The sequence below is a fragment of the Drosophila busckii genome, unplaced genomic scaffold (genome assembly GCF_011750605.1).
Source record: "Drosophila busckii strain San Diego stock center, stock number 13000-0081.31 unplaced genomic scaffold, ASM1175060v1 hic_scaffold_35, whole genome shotgun sequence".
Classification (NCBI taxonomy): domain Eukaryota; kingdom Metazoa; phylum Arthropoda; class Insecta; order Diptera; family Drosophilidae; genus Drosophila; species Drosophila busckii.
Genome location: NW_022872745.1, coordinates 288,846 through 310,877, shown reverse-complemented (window position 1 = coordinate 310,877; position 22,032 = coordinate 288,846). Strand labels below are relative to the sequence as shown.

Genomic DNA, 22,032 nt, shown 5'->3' with positions numbered 1-22,032 from the left:
CTTAGGAGAAAAGAAACTCAATATATACCGGTCTATATATAATAATAAATGGATAAATGCATAAGTATAATTCAGGCGCTAAAATATTTTGTTTAACACATATTTAGAACAAATAAATATTTAGTTTAGTTTTTTTTAGTATCACAATTATTATGTAAAAAGGACATAAGAAAGCGAATTGGATGGGATAATGTCAAAACGTAAAGCCGATAAACTCGAATGGTTGAAATAGTACTTCATTTATATTTACATATTTTCAAACTATGTATTTGGTTATGGTATTAGTGATAAAATAAAAAATATTCAAACAAGAAAATTCAGCGAAATACGGTAAGGCCTAATAAACGTAAATTTACAATGTAAATAAAAAAATATTTATAAAGTAAATCATTTGAAATATCTTTTAGACAGACATACATACATACATACATGTAGAGCTTTTGTTTATATGACGTTCATACTAAGATTTTTTAACAGATAATGTCAAGATTTTAATTTAAGAGTGCATATTTTGCATATGTAACTATGTCATAAACATATGTAACACACATATGTAGCACAACAAATTAATAAAAATAATTATAATCCATTGGTTATTTTTTTTTTTTGTAAAGCTCAGCATATATGTATGTAAATGTGAGCGGGAATAATAACACTAATTTAAGAAAAGCTTTGAATAAACATCACAACGTTGTGTTATTTGTCATCAGTATATTTTGTGCCGTCTTTGCTCGCTGAGCTACAGTCTCTCACGCTGATTCGCGTTCGTCAAACTGCAAATAACTAAAAATGGACGAGGAGCAAATGTGGAAGGGATTTTTTAATAAACTACAAGAGATTAAAATGAATCCTCCAACGGAACATGAGCATCAGTAAGTCCATAATAAAGATGCATTTGTATGAACATACATATGTACATATATAAACATACATGAATGACACATTGATCCGGTTTTGCCGTATTGTGAATAAACATCAATGTATATATACATACATATGTATGTATGTACAAATGTATGTCTTGTGAATACAGTAGGCATCAAATGTTGGCAACTGTTTGATGATTTCAGGTTTAGTTTCTGATGCTTGAAATTAATTTTCTTATTTGGAAGTAGCTATCACCACAGATTATAATATACAATGTCTTGTATATTCTTCGCCACCACATACAGACTTTAATGATATTGTTAAGGAAACTAATTGTAAAAAGCCCTAGGGAATTTTACGGAAGTGACACAAACATACATACATACACATATATATATACATACATGCATATGTACATAGATATACATACATATGTATGTGCCGCACAAAAATCTGCGAGGCTTACTCATCAGAACTCAGAGAACGGCAATTGTGGCACTTTTTAAGCACAAATGTGAGCACACACAAAAATCAAGTGCGAGACCATACTACGCGCACAATGACAACTCGGGAAAATATACGCACACGGGACACAAAAAAAATTGCTTGTGCGGCGCACAAGCAGCGCACAAAACAACCAGAGAGATCCGAGAAAAAGTCCGTTGTGTTTTTAGCCACAACGAAGCAAGCGCAAAGGAAATGTGCGCGAGGTCGATCGGCTGGCATATAAGTATAAGCGAAGAAAAAAAATATCGCTTATGTCTCGCTCATTGTCTGATTGGCTGGCGAAGTCGACCGACTCGAACGCGAGGTATGCGAAACCGCAAACAGCGCGTCAATATTATAAATTTGACTCTTTTAGGTCTTGTTTCGCCGTTTCGCGGGAAGAATTGCCTGCTTAATTAGCACTTTAATAATTAAGGCTGCTTCAAGTTGCTAGTTGTGTGTATACGCATTTTAATGTGCATTGTAGGTGCTTGATTCCATCTAATTTCGCAGTTGTGTGGGTGTGTTGTCGTGGCCTTTATTCAGCTATAACTGAGTTGGGTGCTATGCTGTTGTTGTTTCTAAGAGGGTGATGTAGACACTTTGCCGTTCTCTGATGTGACTCCTCGTCGTCATTAGAAATGTCGTGTGCATCAACTTGATGCTTGTAATTACAATGTTCCAGCGGGTGGAACGGAGGCTATTGGAAAACACAGTAATGACGCGAACGAAAAAAAGAGAATCAGTTCCTTCATAAGGTTAAAAGAATAGCTAAACAGTTATTAAGCTTTGAATAACTTAAACCTCAAAGTAAATGAAAACATTGTTTGTTACTTCTGCGGTTGTGGGTTTCTCGCCGTAGATGATCGAAGTAGTAGGCATAATTGTTAATTGGAATAAGAGGCACGAAAAAGAAGAATATATATTATTCACGGGAGTATTCGTACTTGCTTAACGGCGCTTGTGTAAAATACTGGTTAGTGTTGTGATAAATTGCCCAATTTTAATAGGTAATAAAATAATAGAAAATCAAAGACGTATCATGATTAGGTAATCGGCCCTGCATAATGATATTTTTACATGCTATATTTTTCGACGTCTTAATTATACTCTGTAAGATCGATTTGTTTCAAAATCAGCGCATACAAAATCTAAGCCATGTTTCGACCGATGATATATATACATATGTAAGTATGTACTATTTATATATGTACATACTTTATTAGTGATAGATATACATACATATGTATGTACATATTTACGCACATACAAAGGTAATAATGCACTTCTTTGAAGAAAATGTAGCCATAGTTCTACCATTTGAATGTGTATCTACATATGTATGTATGTAACTCTGTTTGTTTTTAGCTCTATTGCACATGTATTAGTAGTAAACAGTTTTGTGCTAGTGTATAGGGGTTGCTAGAAAGCCTAGTCATGTAAGCCTTCGCGTCTAGAGAAATTCCAAATTATTGTCTGTCCGCTAATTATGTAAATACAATCAAACGTTGTATACATACATACATATGTATATGTTGTAACATCTATATATATGTATAAAATGCATGTACATGTGTATATGTGTACGTGTGTATCATTTTAAAGTCATGAAGCGTGAACTCGGTATACATACAAACAATTCATCTAGGCTCAAACGCAGTTCTTTTCGCTATGAACGTGTTGAACTTTCAACATTGGAGCAGTAGGTTAACAAAAGCAGAAGAGATTCGTTGTTATGTTCATGACTGAAATGTTGACTCAAAGTACTCGCGATAAATCGATTTTTATTATTATTAAATAAATTGAAAATGTGTTTATGAATGCACAGCAAAATGAAGTTTCGTGATCGAATAAACCGCATTAGAATTCAGTGTAGTCAATCTTTCATGTTATGTAGTGGAAAAAGGTAACACCTTCAGATCAACATATCGAGCCCTATTTGCGACAATAACTTATACACCATGTTACAAAACTTGACTTTTGATGCAAATACATACATATATAATACAAGCACCATCCGCATCTGCCCCCAAAATATTAGATTTTAATTGTATGTATTTACGGAGAGATGAACCTGTCATTTTTAACGTAAGCGAAAAAACTACTAATAATATATGTTTTCGGCATCATCAATTATATAACATAGGCGACAGAACTATCATGCAAATCGTTATTTTATTAAAGATTTATGAAAAAATGTATTCCAAGCTTGTTTCAGGCCTAATAAAAAAAAGTCAAAAACATTTAAAACGAAAACGACGAAGATGATATTACTTTAAATTCTTCATTTCAGTCTGTAAACTCACAAATTTAATTACTGTTAAGCCATATTTTGAATAATTGATTTAAACAAATTAAAAAAATGTATATTCTAAAAAACAGCCTTAATATTGAATAAAAACAGTAACATAAGCGAAATATTTAGAAACTAAGCTGTCGTAAAGATTAAAATTAATGAAAAAACTTTAAACGTATTTTTTTTATTTACATATGTGAGACCTTAAATGGGCTAATTTTTCAATATAAAATAATTCCACTTAACAGAATCTAAAATAATTAAGAACAAAAATCTCTCCTGGAAAATTGATTTTTAGTGTATACGTCAGGGTCGCACAAAGGCTGCAAATATGCAGTATATACAATACGCGTTACTAAATCGCTTATATCATAAAATCTCAGTTTATAATGCGGCGAATAAGCAGAGAAACTGAAATGTTATAAAAACAAGTGGACGTATTAAAGTTGGGCGCAACAAACTTTTATACACTTTGACTAGTTCATCGCAGCAAATACACGCATGCATTCACAAACACATACACTCAAAACACCCAACGCGTCATAACTCGTTTTGGCTGTAGCGTCAGCGTCATACGTTTGTATGGCGCGTCAGTAAGCGCACCAGAGAACGGCAAGAGTGCACACACCACTAAAAAGACAACGCGTACACAAATGGTAGTAGTGCCAACATCATAGCGAAATTGATTGTATCAGGACCACGCAAATGCAATTTACTTTGTGCGTGTAGGAGAAAAAATAGATTTCAGCACAGCATTTTGTGCGCAGGCGCAATTTCTTTTCCGAAGCATACAAAACCACAAGAGAAAGGATTCAAGAATTATTTTCGCTGACGTGATTCTGTTTCGCTACTGCTGTCTGCGCCGTCCGCTGCCAATGCAGAAGAAGCGAGATAGCAAGCGATATTGTTTCTCGCGCTTATGCTGTATATTGCTAGACGCGTATAACGAACTCCGTTTCGCGGAAATTTCCTTTGCGCTTAGCTTTCAGTTTGTGAGGCTGAAAGAAACAATAGGACTTTCTATGGGTTCTCTGTGGTGTATTGTTGTCTGTTCGCTAATCGTCATGCGCCTGCAATTTCACACAATTTTTTGTTAGTGTCCCGTTGTTGTCGTATTTTTTTCCTGAGTTGCCATTCTGCGTTCTAGTAATTATGGTTCGTCGCACTTGATTATTGTGGCTGTGCACCATTGTGCTTAAATGACAGTGCAACGCCATATGCCGTCTGTGAAGCGCACCCCTCGCTGTCCATATTGAAAATCAAAATCGTAACATACAGCCTAATATCTAACTTCATCTCGAATTGTACGGCGTCGACAAAACTGACCAGGGCCGTTTTTTGTGAATTTTTTCTTCAGACCTTTTATAATATTTTTTAATAGCTATAAACTTGTTTTTTGCGCTTTTAATGTGAAAGGGGGGACTGAATTAAAGTGCAGTATGTCCTGGCGGTTCACGGAGCACCCTACATAACCACTAATCCTGTGGTTGGTCTAGTTCATTAGTAGTGTGTCTGAGGAAACACGCACTCATACAGACGGACAGGCCTATTATCTACTCAGTTATGTCTGCTGATTCAAGAAGTTATACTATACTTTTATCTAGCTTCTTCTTCCCTTATCGTTTACATACATTTGCACAACTTCATGATACCCTTTTTCCATTTTTTTTCAAAAATGTCTAAGTGTATAAAAAACCAAGTATTAAATATACACATATGTATGTACATATCATATTTTTCCTTTTCAGACTTCAAGTTTCTGATGATGGGTTTTTTGAAAAGTTTGGATCCTTGCTTCGACAGAAATCTCAACTGGATGAAACTATTTTTAAAACTTCGTTGGCTCCATTTAAAGAAGAAGAGGAACCAGACAACAATCAAGAAACTGTTTTTGAATCGAGCACTGTCAGCGTATTAGAGTATGAGGTTAAGATAAATGTCAATGAGTCTGCTCCTGCATCAGTAGACTCACAAAATTCATCACCTATTGACGTAAGAGAAGCCGTTTTTGACACAACCACTTGCATGAATGTAAGTAAACAAAGTTAACATTCAATTTCTACCAAATAATGTTGGGAAGCCCTTAATATGTAAGTATCATTTGACCTCAAATACAAATTTTTTGTTTACAATTCTTCACAGTACTTAAAACATAAAATGAATTCCAAGCAAACAAGTTCACATCTAAAGAGTCTGCCAAAAAGCTAAAACAAATGTTTGCGTCAGTGTATGGACTTTATATGCACACATTGTTGGTATAAGTTCATGCATACATCTGTGAATTGTACACAAAAAACGCATTTTTATTATCCCAAATAGCTTTCATTACACACGTTAGCACATAGAATTTTATTATCATCGAGCTTTTTTCTAAGTTCCAAAAATAAAATATTTACTCAAAGCATTCTCTATTCTTCAGCGTTGCTCTCTCTCTCTCTCGCTCTCTCACTCTTTATATTATGGGGTACTTAGACGCATATAGAAAATATAATTGAAATCAACTTCTGCTCATACACATTTAAATCAGCTCACGGTCAGCATCAAAAAATATTGAAAAAATCTTCCGTTGACATGGTTAAATATTTAATAGACTCAGAACTAGAGCTTTACTTAATTCCAGACATTTGTGTACCTGCGTTTTAGTTTATTAATATTTTACAAACATGTTTTTGTGAGTGTGCTGAAAAACCGAAATTTTACTGAGCAAATTGGAAATAATTTGATTTTTAGCATAAAAATGAGTTATCTCTCCTTGCCGCGCGCTCTGTCCTATCTTAATAATCCGACAGACAAAAGTGCAAAGTTCTTGAGTTTAAACCGTACGGCTGGTCACGAAAGACACCAGGTGAAAAAAGTGGCATCGACACTTTCGTTAAACGAAACAGCAGAACGCCGAAAACGTATTTTAAATAGAAATGGCAGCATATCTAGTCACCATTTTCGAGGTGTTCATAAGCATTTACTCGAATCTCACGCCAAGTCAGTTTGCCATTCAATGACTGTAAGTAAAGACAATAACAGACGAACAAATTCATTTCAGCATTGAGGATTGTTTAAGCAGAAATATTCTTTCCATCGAATATTCTTCAGCGGATAAACCAAATCACACTTGTATAGATGACGGCAGATGCTCTCAGTTACGTGCGTCACAGATTATTAAAGTTGTTTTCTTTTACCAATGAAACAGAAAAATATGAAACAACTTAAATTACTTAACTTATTAAGTAAATAATATCAATGAATAAAATATATGACCAACAAAACGTTTACATTCCAGACTGAGGACCTGTATGAGGAAATTCTTTTTGAAATTTACAATAACATTGGTTGCGAAACCGATGAGATCTGTATAAGCGACCTCGTTGAATTTGCTCAAGAAGTGTTTAAAATATCTAACTCAACTCATGGGGAAGTATCCGAAATAGCAAAGAAAAAAGAACCTCCAAATTTAAGGTTAAATATTGAGGTTATAAAAGCTGAAAATTTACTTTCCAAAGATCCCAATGGCTTGTCTGATCCATTTGTTACACTGTATTTAGAATCAAATGGCTCTCATCGTTACAATTCATCTGTAAAGACGGCTACTTTAAACCCCATATGGGAAGAACATTTTTCATTGTAAGTATTGGTTTAAAATATACACTTATTTAATAAAATTTAATAACTATTTTTTATAGACCAATTGCGGAAAGTCCACGAGATGAGGTCTTAATAATTGAGGTTTGGTAAGTCGATACTTTTATTAATTTGTTAAGCAAATATAAGTTTCTTACGATTTGTGTTTCCGTAGGGACTTTGATGCTGCAGAGACTGTAAAAGAAAAGGTTAACAAACTTTTGGATGTTAAGGGTGTCAAGGGCTTAAGTAAACTTATGAAAGAGATTGCTGTTACAGCTTCTTCCGGGAAACATGATAATGAATTAATCGGCAGGGCTTCGATTACACTCAAGGTAATCTACAAATAAAGAAATGGCGAAATAGCCTACTAAAAATCTAAATAGTCTATTCCAGTTTCTGGACTAACAGTTTGGTATAATCTGGAGAAAGGCAACAAAACCAGAAGTCGAGGCTCTGTTCTAGTGAATATTGCGCTTAGTGCCGAAAAGAACAAAAATGTGGCATGCCAGGAGCATAAGCATCTTTTAAAATTATTGCTCCTAAATGAACTCGATTCATCCCAAGTGGCCAACTATTGGTGGAGTGGAAAATTCAGCTCGAAGGCTGAGGCTATAAGAACCCAGCATGCCATGCAGAGTGGACTTTCTGCCTTTGATTGCGCACTTAGTCAATGGCATGCCTATAGCACAGTTCATGAGACCCACAAGCTTAACTTTGTACTTTTCAATTCTATACTTGATATTTTGTTGCCAGTGATTAATTGCCTGCAGACTGATTCTGAAGACGTGAAAACCTTTTGGGATGGAGTGAAGCGATTGTTGCCGTCTTGCTTCTCGGTTCTAAGAAAACTACGTTCAAGAAACGTCAGTGATAAAAATATAGTCAGAACACTCAGTGAAGTGCTGGACATTCTTGCCAAGTTGAAAACTTTTGAAATCCCGGCCCAAAATTATCTGTTTCCCGAAACAGTCTACGGGTGGATAGAACTAGGCGAATCCGTTAAACCGTACACAATTAATACCGTTATAGTTAATGCCATAAATAGTGGTGCTAAAGAATGGTTGGAGCATATTATCGATTGCAGTAAACAGTCAAGAGACGAAGAAACTGACGAAAGTAAACTACAGTATCTTATAAAATTAATACAAATGGTTCGATCTGATCTCCAGCGAGCAATGGAGTATTTCGACAAATTGTTTTACCAGTAAGTTATATATAGGTATTTCTAGATATTACAATTTTAATCGATTCCATTCGCAGCAAAATACGAATGAATTTTTCCAGCATATTATATCAGTTTTACGATTTAAAACTTGAGGAAATCTGCAAATCAAATGTATTAAGTGTGTGTTCAAACATTAAAATGTTAGATGTACCCGATGATCAGTTTGAGTATTTACCGAATATTGACAATGTAATTATGGGGACCACGTTATTTGAGGTATATTTGGTTATAAAGCGGTACACATCACTCGGTAAGTAATTTTGTGTATATGAGAATATAATAAAAATTGTATTAAATTAATTGCAGGTCTATCACTCTGTCCCAATGACAATCTAAAGATGTCATATTTCTATCAATGGTTTGAGAGAGGTGTTACACATTGGCTTGATATATCAATAATCAAGGCACTAAATCGTATTCAAAAAGCAATTGATTTAGATCAGCTTCACGCTGTTGATGAAACTGTTAAATATAGCTCATCAGCCGTCGACACTTTGGCTATTTTTTATCAAATTAAAATATTTTGGCAACAGCTGGATTGGCCTGAAATCGAAGTTTCATATACATATGTAGCTAAAATTGTCAATGTAAGAAGTCTATTTATAGAGTTTAGTACTCAAATCTAACTTTTCAATTATTGCTTATTAACAGGATATATGTCGCTGCTGTGTTTTCTATGCACAGCGCATGTCACGCAGGGTAGAAAACATATCTGCAATAGGAGGAGACGGTGAAATATTTAGTGAGTCAAAATATATTTTTAATATAAAAGGCAATAAGTCTATATCTTACTATAGCTTTGTCGGAAGAATGGTGCTTGGCTATCAATAATATGGATTATATTCGTCAAAGCTTACCATCATTCATAAAGGTATATTTAATTTTTATAAATGTGTATTGTAAAATGTAGGTATGTACTGAATTGAAATACCTATTACAGGAGCTAGGCACAGACAGTGTAATCTCTCGTATTGGAGAGTATAGGACAAACCTTGAAGCCGACCGATGCGCCAACACAATCAAAGCTGTAATTGATAATGCGCTTGATACACAACGAAATCAGATTGTTGAACTAATTGAGGTTGTAGGTCATAAAATGTCACCACCAATTCGCCGCTTTTTAGCAGAAGGTGCCGAAGTGCTCCATAAAGACTCAAACTCAATGGATAGATTAATGATGTATTTGGAGCGATCGTTAGCTACTCTTTATGATACTCTGAATGAAATCAACTTTAGCAGAATTTTAGAGTGCATTTGGGGGCAGATATCAGTAATAATGTATGACCTCATTCAATCAAATCTCAATGTAAGTTGGTAATATACAGAAAATTAACAATTTAGGTTATTTTGTTGCTTGAATATTAGAAACGACGTCCTCCAGCGTTCTTTCAAAATTTGAGGGAAACGCTTCGTACTATGATATCATGCTTTAAGATCGGTAATTCTGAATCATCGGATGTAAAGATTTTATCTGAAATTGAAAGCACACTGGACCTACATGCGCTCGAAACCTCCGATCTTATTCATCAATATTATATCGACCGATTTAGATATCAAACACAGCAAACATCATCACCGTATGGGCAACTTACTATAAGTGCTCAATTTACAGATTTCGGACTATTGGTGAGGACAAAAATAATTAAAAAATGTATGTATAGAATTATGTTTATTATAATAGCTTAAAATACTGAACGCACGGAATTTGGTTTCAATGGATACAAATGGAACGTGCGATTCCTTTGTAAAAGTACATATAATGCCGATAAGTCGATTTATTGGCTTCACGCCAGTTAAAACTGCCGTACACAATAAGAATTGTTTTCCCTTGTATGATGAAGAGTTTTCAATGTAAGTAAATATGTATATATACGCAAATTAGTATTATAATCAATAAACAAATGTATATGTATGTTAGTAATTTAACACCAGAGCAACGCGAATTACCTGATTGTCTGATATTATTCAGTATAAAGGACAAGGATTTATTTGGAATGTCAAGTCAATATATTGCTGAATGTTATATGACATTTGAGTTTCTCAAAAATACAGCAGGCGAGCAAATTCTTATGAACCTATGCAGACCAGAGTACACAGGTTTGAATCGTATAATACTTTAAATAGATACTATTGCTCAATGATTTTTATTTATTTTAGATTGTGTGGCGCTACGTGCCTTAGAATATAGACAAGGCGATAAGCAGGCTAAGGAGTTTTTGAAAAAATTAAAGAACAAATCATATTCTTAACTTTTTATTTTTAAAATATCTAATCGATTATATTTTGCATTCATGTTTGTAACAGAGAATTGTATTACTAACTGTTTCTCTAAGAATCAATTGAACTCATTATAAAACCTCTGTTACTATGACTGATATACGTACTTATAAAATTACAGAATAATAATGTGTCGCCTTCTTTAAAGGGCAATAACATAATTATTACCAGAAAATGTTTATATTAAAGATTCAAGTAACTTAAGTAAATTTGTATTTTTAGAAATTATTTATGTTTAAAACTTTTGAAATCAATTACTTTTGCTACATAATAACTAATAAATATTCCATATTTAAATCAATTGAATAAAATGTATACTGACATATGTAAATCGTTGTGGCCTACTTTCAAAAAATTATATATATTTTAAGCCTCATAAGGCAACTTTGTATACAATTTTTATTTCTTATTCTAAATTAAATAAAGGTGAAAGTTAAGTTGTCACTCTCACAACAGCAAATTTCAAATTGAAACAGCACGTACTAAAAAGCCCGAGGAACACGTTCCGCTTCAACACTCCTCTGAATACAAAGTAAGTCTAATGTACAGCAGTAAGCTGAAGACTCACCAACTCAAAGATAAATAAGAATGATGTTATTTAAAATTGTTGACTATAATATATTTTTAATTTTTTTGCTCACTATTTATTAAAAAAAATATACTAAACTAATACAAAAATAAAAAGAATAAGGATCACATAAATATTATTATATTTTTTAATTTTTTATTGAATATGCTTAAATTACAGTTCATTATACCTTTTTGAAAAAAAAAAACTGAGTATGAAAGACATTTTTACTTATGCATTCCCAAACGCACTGCTTAATGTATTTTTAACCTAAGTCGATAAATCGGATTGAAGCTTATAACAAATCTGTTCGCTTATGCGCACTTCATTTGAGTTTCAGTATCTGGCTTATACACACATGTACACACATATATTACAAATCGTAAAGAAAAAATGAAGAGAAGTATTTTAACGGTGATAGTGTGTGTGGGATATCTTGGAGTTGCCTCATCGGATGTACCGTTCACTCAGGATACCTATGCTTTGCAGAATTCAGAAAAACCTGCCCTTGGTGCGTAAATTATTATATAGGCGGTATAAATTGTGAGTGTCACATTGCAATAAGCATGATAAGTGTTCAACAATTAGATTATTAGCAAAGTGTATAAAGTCTATAGATATAATATATAGCAGCATAATGAGTTAAAATACAAAAGTGTTCACTGCAATTTTCAGCAATAAGCATCGTTTTTATATCCTGGTTTAGCTGAGATCAAGAGGATTAAGATTAAATCCTAAATAAATATCGTTTTCACAGCACTACTCTAACTTACATAACCACTTAATTTTTTTTAACCAGATGCAAACGGAGGGGCTTACCAATATAGCCAACCACCCAATTATAACTACTTGCCACTCGATACACCCGGAAGCTATCAATATAACCCGCCACCAAATAACAACTACCTGCCTCCGTCAGCACCATCTCCAGTTAATGGTCCACTGTCAGGCTTTTATAAGCCAGTTTACCCAGTACCATATCATACACACGATTCGTGGTTTTGGGATAAACTTAAATCAAAAATAAGTCTTTTTACTATTGGAAAACTTGTCTTAAAACTGCTGATTTTCAAAAAGATCGTAAAGTTTATTGGCATTATCTGTTTATTACTAGTGTTGCCAAAACTTAAAACTTTATTTCACGATAGTGGAAGTATGAGCTCAGAAGAAGAAGGTTTAAGCAGCAAACATGTTGAGACAGATAAGGGTGAGAAATATACAAGCATAAGCGCTAAATTCTAATTAATATAGCATGTTTAATTTCAGAAAAAATGGAAAAGCACATTAATGATATACATGAGTTTATAGTCAGCGCAATTCAAGAGTTCGATGAAAGATAAAATAAAATGGATGTTAAAAAAGCTAAATTAATTGCGTATTTAGAAAAGTATTATTTATTTATCAAAACTTAATAAAAGTTACAAAATTTTAAAATAAATTCAGTTGAAACCAAAAACCCCACACGACGGGTAAATGAATTATAGATTATTATAGATTGGTTTAATGTTGGGCATTAAACATATTCTTAATATTTGTATTTGAACTCTAATCGGAACAAATATTGAACATTAACCTGGGCAATATCGTAGACGATAAACTCATTGTACAACAATGATGAGGCCAGTTTAGCATCAGTAATTGGCTTTCCGAGGGGAATTGCAACTCCATCCTCTCGTATGTAGGACTCCTTAGGATCGGGCATAGTGCGACCACGACCAAAGCAACTATGCTTATCCTTTGGTAGCTTTTCAACATACTTTGCAGCCGTAAACTCCATCATGTCACCCAAAGCAACTTCAGACAGCAGCATAAGTCCCGTAGAATTTTGCTGACTGGTGCAGCAGTAGTTAGCCGACTTTGACACCATATCCGCAAAGTAAATGCCCTTGCCAAACATATATCCAGTCGGCGGCGCTTCTGGTGGAGCAATTTTCAAACCGTGCGACAATATACCCACAAAATTTGTAAGTCGCGACCCATGCCATAGCAATTTTCGATTATGTAGTTTTTTAAATGGTTTATACCGGCGAGCCTCGCCTTGCCGAACTACTTTAAAAATGTCAACAATTTCAAGCTCATACGAGCTGTGCGTAGCAGCGTGTGTGTTCTGGACGTATTTTTTCAAAAGTACAAATTCATCGCTATTTTTGTCCAGCGGATCTAGCTCCGTTTTTAATTGTTCGTAATGCTTGTCCAATTGATTTATATTTTCAGTACTATCCTCGTTTTGTATCAAATTGTAAGCAACTTCAATTTCAGACAATGAGTCGAGCATTTGCCGTAGATTTTCAACCTGCTCGACACTTTCAATTATAGGTGGAGCATGAATGCCAAAGCAGTGTGGAATCAGTGTATAGAAACGATTGCTAGCATCAATAAATTTAGTGTTGTTGGAACATTGCTGAATAAGCTCGTAGATTTCATTCACAACTTTGTACGCAGACTGGATTTGAGTTAGGCTCAGCTTTCCGAGTGGCATTTTTTCCATATCAATATGGAACTCCATCATGGCTTTTTTCATCGAATCGACATCAAATATTAGCTTAATCAGACTTTGAATTGAAGCTTTAAGCTTGGACTCTATATTGTGAGTGTCAGCCCTATTTACTTTTGAGTCATCTTCGTACTGAACATCGATGGGGTACAAACGACCAGCTTGTTTGACAAAATTGCCCCTATTCTCAAACAAATTACCTGTTTTTTCTAAATATACATCATTAAAACTGTTTATGGCATCAACAACCGAGTGAAAATCTTCAATTTTTGTGCCCCCAATAGTTGTTCCTATGCGGCCCCAAGAACGGAAAACCCAAAACCTGCAGAATAGGCAAATTACAAAAATATAATCGGTAAGTATAAGCTTGAAATTATAGAGTTAATAGACTTACTTATTTTTCTTGTCAGCTTCCAATAGTTGCATCTTATAATATGAATTCTTGTTGCGCTGTATGTCCGTGAGGCCAAGAACCACATTGTATCTGTCCTTGCTTTTAGCGTAAACATGAGCAATGTCCTCAAGACCACTGTCGGGATCAACAGCAAGGCCATTTTTTACTTTTAGGGTCATGGACTTGGGCATGGATTTTGTATAAATACTCTTAGATTTTGAACTCTTTAATTCATTTTTTGGTAAGCGAACAGATGGATCTGTTCCCCAATCGCAAAGAGTCATACTGTTTATAAAACCAAGCGCTCCTTTGGCATCTGATTCGACGGCATCAATGTATTTAACTGGAACAATATGTATGCCCAGCTCTTTTGCTTTTTCCATGCGAGAGCTGCATCTTGTAACCTCTTTTTCTGTCGAGATCACCGCAATAGTCTCTTCGGTTATCTTACTATCGCACTTGCCTCCCAATTTTTCAATACGCTTCTTAATCTCTGCCTCGATATCCTTCAAGCCAATTAAGCAGAATTTAAAATCATACAATGCTGGACGGTTCCGTTTAATTTTCGGCCTGAAATTTATATATTTAATTGGACGGATGTTTTTTGTTATTCACACATACAATCTTTTGTCAAAAACGAAAGAGACCAAGACAAAATAAAAATGCCAATAAAAATTTGGTTACAACAAAAAAAACTTTTTACTTTCCTTTGAAAAAAAAAATGCAATCGTCGTCGCATGCAGACGTGTTTTTATAGAACTCCGGAATAAAATATAAACCCCACAAGTTTAGAAAACGCGAAAAGACACTAAGTGCGATGAAAACGCACCAAATATTTATTTAGTTTATTGATTATTAATTAATAAATTGATTAAGCAAAGACAGCGCGAGCAAGACGAACGCCGGCTCTCGCTTCAGCGAAACAACGCGTACTTCTCTTTCGTGGCCGAGCCAACTCAAAATACTGCTGATTCAATACTTTTCGAACGGTCAATTACCCGAGACCTAGCACTTGACCACTTGTACTTAACAAGAGATTGAGGTCGTTCTTGCTCTCCAGCTCTACCGTCCCAGAGCACCGAGCGCATTGAGCAAAGATCGAACAAGCAAAAGCTGGCATGCAATGGGCCGAGAGACATGCTCTAACCTACGGTGACTAGCACAACAGTCTCTCTGACTACCGCAACAGCAACTACAGCAACGAACGCAAGGGTATTAGGCCTCACTGAAGCCATCGTTAGGCAACACTCAGCTGGGCTCCCTATGTTCATCGGCGGAAAGAATCCCGTATGAATCAAACATCAAACAACCAAAACCAACTCCTCGACTAACAACGCAAGCGATGCCCCGCTCGTGCAGACTGGAATGGATCGCTACATTCAAATTAAACGGAAGTTAAGCCCCAAAAGTTCAAACGAAGTCAGAAGAAAGCTTTAGAACATCATCCAAGCATCTAAACGACACTAAAATGAATTTTTACACGTATCAATTAAAAAGCAGTAAGGGCTTACAAGTGGTCTTAAAGGGCATAGAATCAGATGTAACACCTGCAACACCTTCACCTGGAGCCAGACAACAATACTCTTAAAAAAAACGAGCTGCACCCTATATACAAACTTCAGTTTCTACTGCATCGTAGAATCACTGTAGAAGAACCACAAGCAACGGCCCTGTACAATGTATGAATTGTAAGAATATGGCCACACACGGTAATACTGCCACTCCGCCCGGTGTGCGTAGTTTGTGGACAGCTTATACGACTAAGATTTCCTACTGTTCTTAGCAAGCAAGACCGCACTTCTAGTCGGGAAAAGGTGGCAGTACAACTGGGGGTGGTAGTCACACACAGCTAACTACCGTAATTTGTGGACAGCTTCACGACTCCGCACACTGCCTAGCAAGCAAGACGACTCTAGTACCACCGGGGAAAGGGTGCAGCAGCAACTGCGGTGGTAATCACACAGCTAGCTACAGAGGTTGCCCAGATAATATATTAGACGGGTTAAAAAGTGAATCACCAGGAGTCAACCGAGACGCGCACTCAACGACAAAATAGTAACGGCTTACAACTCCATTCTTTACATCACACCCAGAGTCTTCTTCTCGTCGGCAACCAGATCGTCGCTTGACTCCCGATCCCTCAACAAGGAAATATGTAACATTTGCAGGCGCTTTAAAATCAGGATTGGAGCCCACTGCGCCAAATAAATTGCACCCAAAATCACCTAACTCTGAGATAAATATGGAAAACCATTACCAGCCTATGGAACACCAACAAAAAAACCTTGAGGCACTGTTCTCTAGCCTGCAACAAAGATATAATTTGTAGTTCATTGTCCTTCATGCGGTTGTACATACCTAGCCACAGATTTAAGTGCGTAAATCAGGAAGTCTGATTTAGAAAAAATGGTTAGTATCACAGGCGGTCCAGTCCAATGAATCAAGTGGCTTTCTCTACGTCACAGATCCAGTGGAATGCTGACAGGCGTTGTCACAGCATAAACTTGAGTTATGTCAATTCCTGCTCGACAAACACATTGACGTCATGCTATTGTCAGAAACACAGTCTGACGAACAATACACTTCAAATTTAAAGAGCGCTAACACATATCTATGACAAACTAAGGCTCGATTCCGATGGCACAGGCAGCACGGTGGGACAGGTATATCCACTGATAGAAACCGTATCAAGATCACTTGTTACAAGGACTCGCAAAAAATTATTTACAAGCCACAACATAAGGAATAACATAGGATTAGTGTGAACCAACTTAACTCTAGCGAGTTACTAGTTGTCCCGGACACCTAACGTTTCACCATAATGAAAAGAGAGAGGTGGTCATTTAGCCAGGTCAATTCTCGCCTTGAGACGAGAACATGGCAGTCTCCAGGTGCGCCATGAGCACTGCACGCTCAAGGCTTAAAGACGCCCCCCGCCACAGCATTACCCAAAGCGTCTAATACAAGAAAAGCAAATTCAAATCAGCTATCTCCAGCATATACTATCATCCTCACTTCTACAAAACTCACTGTGGAAAGCGTCATCCAACTCCCTATAATCCCAAAACAAAAACTAGGTTGTTCTTCCTATAAGAACCAAACTCAGGCGGCTCGCCCAGGCAGTGAATAGAAGACAGAGCCAAAATTTTTTGCACAGGCACTCTGCAAAATGTGTTCAGCAAATCCTTCATATGACAATAGACCAAACATTAACAAGTGACCTCTCAGCTTTCAACAAGATCCAATGGAATTTCGCCCAAACGAAATTGCACACATCCTCAAAAATCAGCTGAACCCGAAAAAATCACCAGTCTTCGACCAAATAACGCCGAAAATGATTATTGAACTCCCATATTGTGCAGTTTGGACCCTTGCGCAACTCTTCAATGCCATCACTAAGCTTGGTTACTTCTCAGAGAGATGGAAAAAGTCAAAAATAATAATGATACCGAAGCCAGGCAAAGATCACAAAAATCCATCGTTATACAGACCCATAAACCTACTATCATGCCTATCAAAACTCTTTGAAAATGCTTGCTGACTCGGATAAATGCATATCTAAGAATCCATAACAAAATCCCATCACATGAATTTGGGTTTTGTGAAAAACACGGCACATCTGAAATAAGAAGCGCATTCGAAAATCCGAGAATATTGCACTGCAATATTTTCTAAGATGTGTTCCCAAGAATTCGATAGAGTCTGGCTAGAAGGACTAACGCATAAGATCAGAGCAATGCTTCCTAATAATACACACAAATTATTAGAGTCGTATCTATATGACAGAAAATTTGCAGTGAGATGCAATTCACTGCTCATAAACTAGTATCAGAACTAAGACCAGATACCACACAGAGAGGTGCAGGCAGCATACTTGGACGACACTAAAATGTGCCTTTACAAAGCAGATAGTTCCAACAAGTAGACGTACTAAGAACATCTCTACCTTTGCTGACGATACACGCTATTCCTCAGCCGTTTCGTAGGTGCCCTATCCAGCAGCAGCGCAACTGGCTCTTCATATGGTCGAAGTGGCTCTCTGACTGGCGAATAAAAGTAAACGAGCAAAAAGTCAAACTGTTAAGGTTATACCACCTAAAACAGGCAAAAATTTCACCGCTTACGACTAAACAATTCCTGCACACCCGCGCATTAGCTCAAACGAAGCTGACGTATCTTGGAGTACACATCGACAGAAGAATCTCACATTGCGTAGGCACATCGAAGCCAAGAGAACGCAACTAAAACTAAAAGCCACTAGCCTCCACTGGCTTATCAACGCTCGGTCCTCTCTACAGCCTTGAATATAAGGTCCTGCTCTACAATTCCGTACTTAAGCCTTTCTGGACCTATGGCTCCAACTATGGAGGAACGCTAGCAATGGCAACATTGATATTGTCCAGTAGAGTCTAGTAAAAATCCTTAGAATATCACGGGGCACCTTGTACAATTCGAAACGAAAACAATCTAGAAGGATGCTATATATTAAAATCTTTCAGAGATGTATAGACTACACACAAGGAAAAATACTACAGCAAGCTTTCCTTCGGCATCCTAATCCCCTTGCGCCGACGTGGCTACAAGGCTGTGCACCGCTCCGTCTGCGTCGTAACGACCTACCAACCAGCGAAAATATTATGAACGTGCAATCCTAAAAAAGTTTAGAGAAACTGTTAGATAATGTTTTGTTATGAGATTTGTATACCTTATTGTTAGTCTCAATTTAAGAGAGATTCAATAAAAACAGCAAAGTTTTATAAGAAAAAAAAAAAAAAAACTTTAAATTGAAAATAGATTTCAAATTGTGCGGAAAAGATAAATTAATTTTTTTTTTTCATTTTGAATCCTTTGTCTTACATTTATTGCAGGAATTTGCACCTCATTTTCATATAAATGAAATTAAATTTATATTTAAATGGATACTAATGAATTAAAAATAAAAAAAACATTTAAGTAAATGTATGAAAAATATAGATTGATTGATAATAGATGAGTATATTATTGAGTTCATTTAAAATCAATATATTTAAATTTAATTCAAAATCCTTTTTTGTTAATTTAATTGGGTTCTACAATTTAAGCTATGGAATAATTAATAATTCATTTTAAGACAAAATTCACATTAATTTAAATCTTAAAATAAATATGAATTTATTCAAAGCTGATGTACATGTGTCTACGAAAGTGAAGAATTAAATCAAATATTTTAAATGTTACGTACCCATCAAGATCATCTGGATTTTTTTTAATATCAATATCCTTTGATATAGTTGAAGCACTTGGAGCAAAATATTGAATAATACGCGTTTCAGGATTATTCTTAACACAACTTAAAAATGTATATAAAGCATAAAAGTCACGTGGAATTTTGCACGCTTTGCGCTTTGGCTGTGCCATCAACTTGCTGCATTTGGTCCATTCCGATATGTTACCGTTACAAACGTAACCAGATTTAGTGAAACTGAATTGTGTACTTTTACAGTCTGGGCATGCTTCAATTGCTCCAAACGCAAGTAAGTCTGCTGCTTGATCTAAAAGCTTTTCTGAATCACCAGTTATGCACTCCTGACGATTGTATTGTAATAACCGTTCAATATCTGACTTCTTCATGCTGTTTTTAATTCCATCACGAAATTTAAAAAAAATGTTATTCTGTTTTCTTAAATTTGCCAAGTTTTCTTTTTCTTTTGACTCCTCTTCAGGTTCTAGCTTGGGCTTCTTTGCATCTGGTTGTTCTTCTGACCTTATAGCGCTTTAATTTGCAGTAGTAAGAAACATAAATGTGTTAATACTTTAGAATTGGCAAATTTAAATATTACTCACGTAATTCTCTTCTTAACAACATCTTTATCTTCAGAACTTAGTTTTTTGAATCCTGGTAAATTTTCACCTGTATCAAGCCAACCCAACTCACAACGCAATTCAACAAAACATTCCAGATGATGCCATAATTTCTGTCCTCCATATTTCATGCCAACTTCAGTGTTATATACCGTTTTACCCACACGAATCTCATCTTTAGATACTTTTAATTCGCAACCTCGACATGCCGCTCTACCAGACTTGGCATACTCGATTTCGAAATCCTGAAGAGCTACCTTTTCAGACTTTGAGCGTTTATTTCCAGACTTGCTTTCCACTGCCTGTTTCACAGAACCTTTAAGAATATTTTCTGTATTAATTCTTTACTACCTGTATACATGTATTTGTGTCAAGATTATAGAGAGACAATTCAACAAAATTTTAAAGCGTATGCTGTATGAGTATGTCTGAAGTTCAGACTCTGAACGTACCTACAAGCGCTTTCAGTTCATTCTGATCATCAAACCGCATATTTTCGAAGTTTTTAATGTCACCAACAGAGCCTGGTCTTTGCTTTATAAAAAAGCATTTTTTATGGAACCAATTTGGCTGTTTTCCGTCATGAAAAGCAGACTACAAATAAAAAGCCATATAACCAAATTTTAAATAAAGTGTTTGCGGTTATATGTATGTATGTAGTACATACTTGGACCATCACAGCTAAGCGCAAGGAGTCTTTTGGAATTGGTGTCTTGCATCCTTTGCAATTAGCACGACCAGTTTTTGAATACTCAACCATATAAGGTAGCTCAATATCCATAGTTCTTCTATTTATTTTAAAATCCGAAATGTAAACCAATTTCACAACACATTACCGCTTAAATGTAGCGAACTAGGGATGTGTTAGTGATGAAGGAAAACATCAATGCTTTACTGGCGATATTTATGTTTTTTTGCAAAAGTCGATGTTAAGCGATGAATTGATCATATGGGAAACATCGTTTGTTAAATTTTACAATCGGGGATGACAAAAAATGCAAAACCCTGACATCCCCACAATATACGCGACCCAATTTTGGGCCAGATATTGGTCAATTCTCATTTTATATCTAATATGCCTAATATGCGTCGATTCAAAGGTGTGCCATATGAAAATATATTCAAATAACTTGCTAGGTTAATGTGTATAAAAAAAAATAAAATCAAAATGTTGAGCATAACTAATATTAAGTTGTTAGCAAATTCATTTCATTTTCCTATTTATGAAATGTTAACAGAAGTTACAGCACCATTCTACAAAATCTACGAAAAACTGGAAGCAGTAAAAAAAAAAACAATAACAATAATGTTTGACATTAAAAAAAAAATGAACAACGAAAATTTGTTAATTTGGATGAAATAGATTTTAAATCTCTGTAACAAAAGGACACAGAACTTACCGCAGCACTTAAATGGCAGTAAGGAGTTGCTACCATTCATACAATAATATCTATACATGTTTTCAAAGAAGACTCTGTATTATTAAATCCTTATATAGGAGGAAATATTATCACTTATTCATGGAGCGGGAAACTATCACTTTTGTGACTTATCGCATGTATGAAAACAATTTTAATATTGTGGCCGAAAAAAATATTTAGGTCGCATGACAATGCTGTAAAACAGTTAAAACCTTTAATCTTTTGCTTTTGAATAGCAAATTGCAACTAAATATACAAATTACTCATGTTGTTAGATAGATAGCTCTGGTTTTCTAGATCAGAAAGCCGCTGGAAAAATATTATATCCTAACATAATTCACTGTTCATAGCTGATATTAAATAAATAAATAAATAAATAAATATGAATTTTAATAATTAAGTTAATTGAACTTAAAGGGAGAATGATGGAAATTCTAAAAAAAAGTCATATCGAACAGGAGTCTGTTTCACTTAAAAAAATCTCGTATAGGAATTAAGGTTAGTTTAAGAATTTGCGTCACCCCCGATTATTTATTCTTGTTTGA

The 22,032-nt window shown here is 35.3% G+C and overlaps 3 protein-coding genes across 4 annotated transcripts; 2 read left to right on the top strand and 1 right to left on the bottom strand.

Annotated features, from left to right (window-relative positions):
• Positions 1-716: 716 nt before the first annotated feature.
• On the top strand, positions 717-10,959 carry LOC108603183 (protein unc-13 homolog 4B). Of its 2 annotated transcripts, XM_017991743.1 has the most exons (15): positions 717-872; positions 5,398-5,680; positions 6,927-7,267; positions 7,327-7,374; positions 7,440-7,599; positions 7,651-8,471; positions 8,528-8,742; positions 8,799-9,079; positions 9,144-9,234; positions 9,290-9,363; positions 9,433-9,798; positions 9,858-10,118; positions 10,174-10,343; positions 10,411-10,589; positions 10,650-10,959. In XM_017991743.1, the coding sequence occupies exons 1-15, from the start codon at positions 790-792 to the stop codon at positions 10,739-10,741; spliced, it is 3,465 nt and encodes a 1,154-aa protein (XP_017847232.1). In that variant the 5' UTR covers positions 717-789; the 3' UTR covers positions 10,742-10,959. The 2 variants fall into 2 exon arrangements, with proteins under 2 accessions (XP_017847232.1, XP_017847233.1); XM_017991744.1 differs by lacking the exons at positions 717-872; positions 5,398-5,680 and adding an exon at positions 6,155-6,650.
• Positions 10,960-11,584: 625 nt separating this feature from the next.
• Positions 11,585-12,708, top strand: LOC108604796. Its single transcript, XM_017994397.1, has 3 exons — positions 11,585-11,848; positions 12,137-12,544; positions 12,604-12,708. Exons 1-3 carry the CDS (start codon positions 11,731-11,733, stop codon positions 12,675-12,677), a joined length of 600 nt encoding a protein of 199 aa, XP_017849886.1. The 5' UTR covers positions 11,585-11,730; the 3' UTR covers positions 12,678-12,708.
• A 60-nt stretch (positions 12,709-12,768) lies between these two features.
• LOC108604795 (poly [ADP-ribose] polymerase) lies at positions 12,769-20,914 on the bottom strand. The gene is made up of 6 exons (XM_033294804.1): positions 20,734-20,914; positions 20,519-20,660; positions 20,049-20,382; positions 19,447-19,977; positions 14,226-14,795; positions 12,769-14,153 (listed from the first exon to the last, which is right to left on the bottom strand). The coding sequence occupies exons 1-6, from the start codon at positions 20,845-20,847 to the stop codon at positions 12,863-12,865; spliced, it is 2,982 nt and encodes a 993-aa protein (XP_033150695.1). The 5' UTR covers positions 20,848-20,914; the 3' UTR covers positions 12,769-12,862.
• Positions 20,915-22,032: the final 1,118 nt, after the last annotated feature.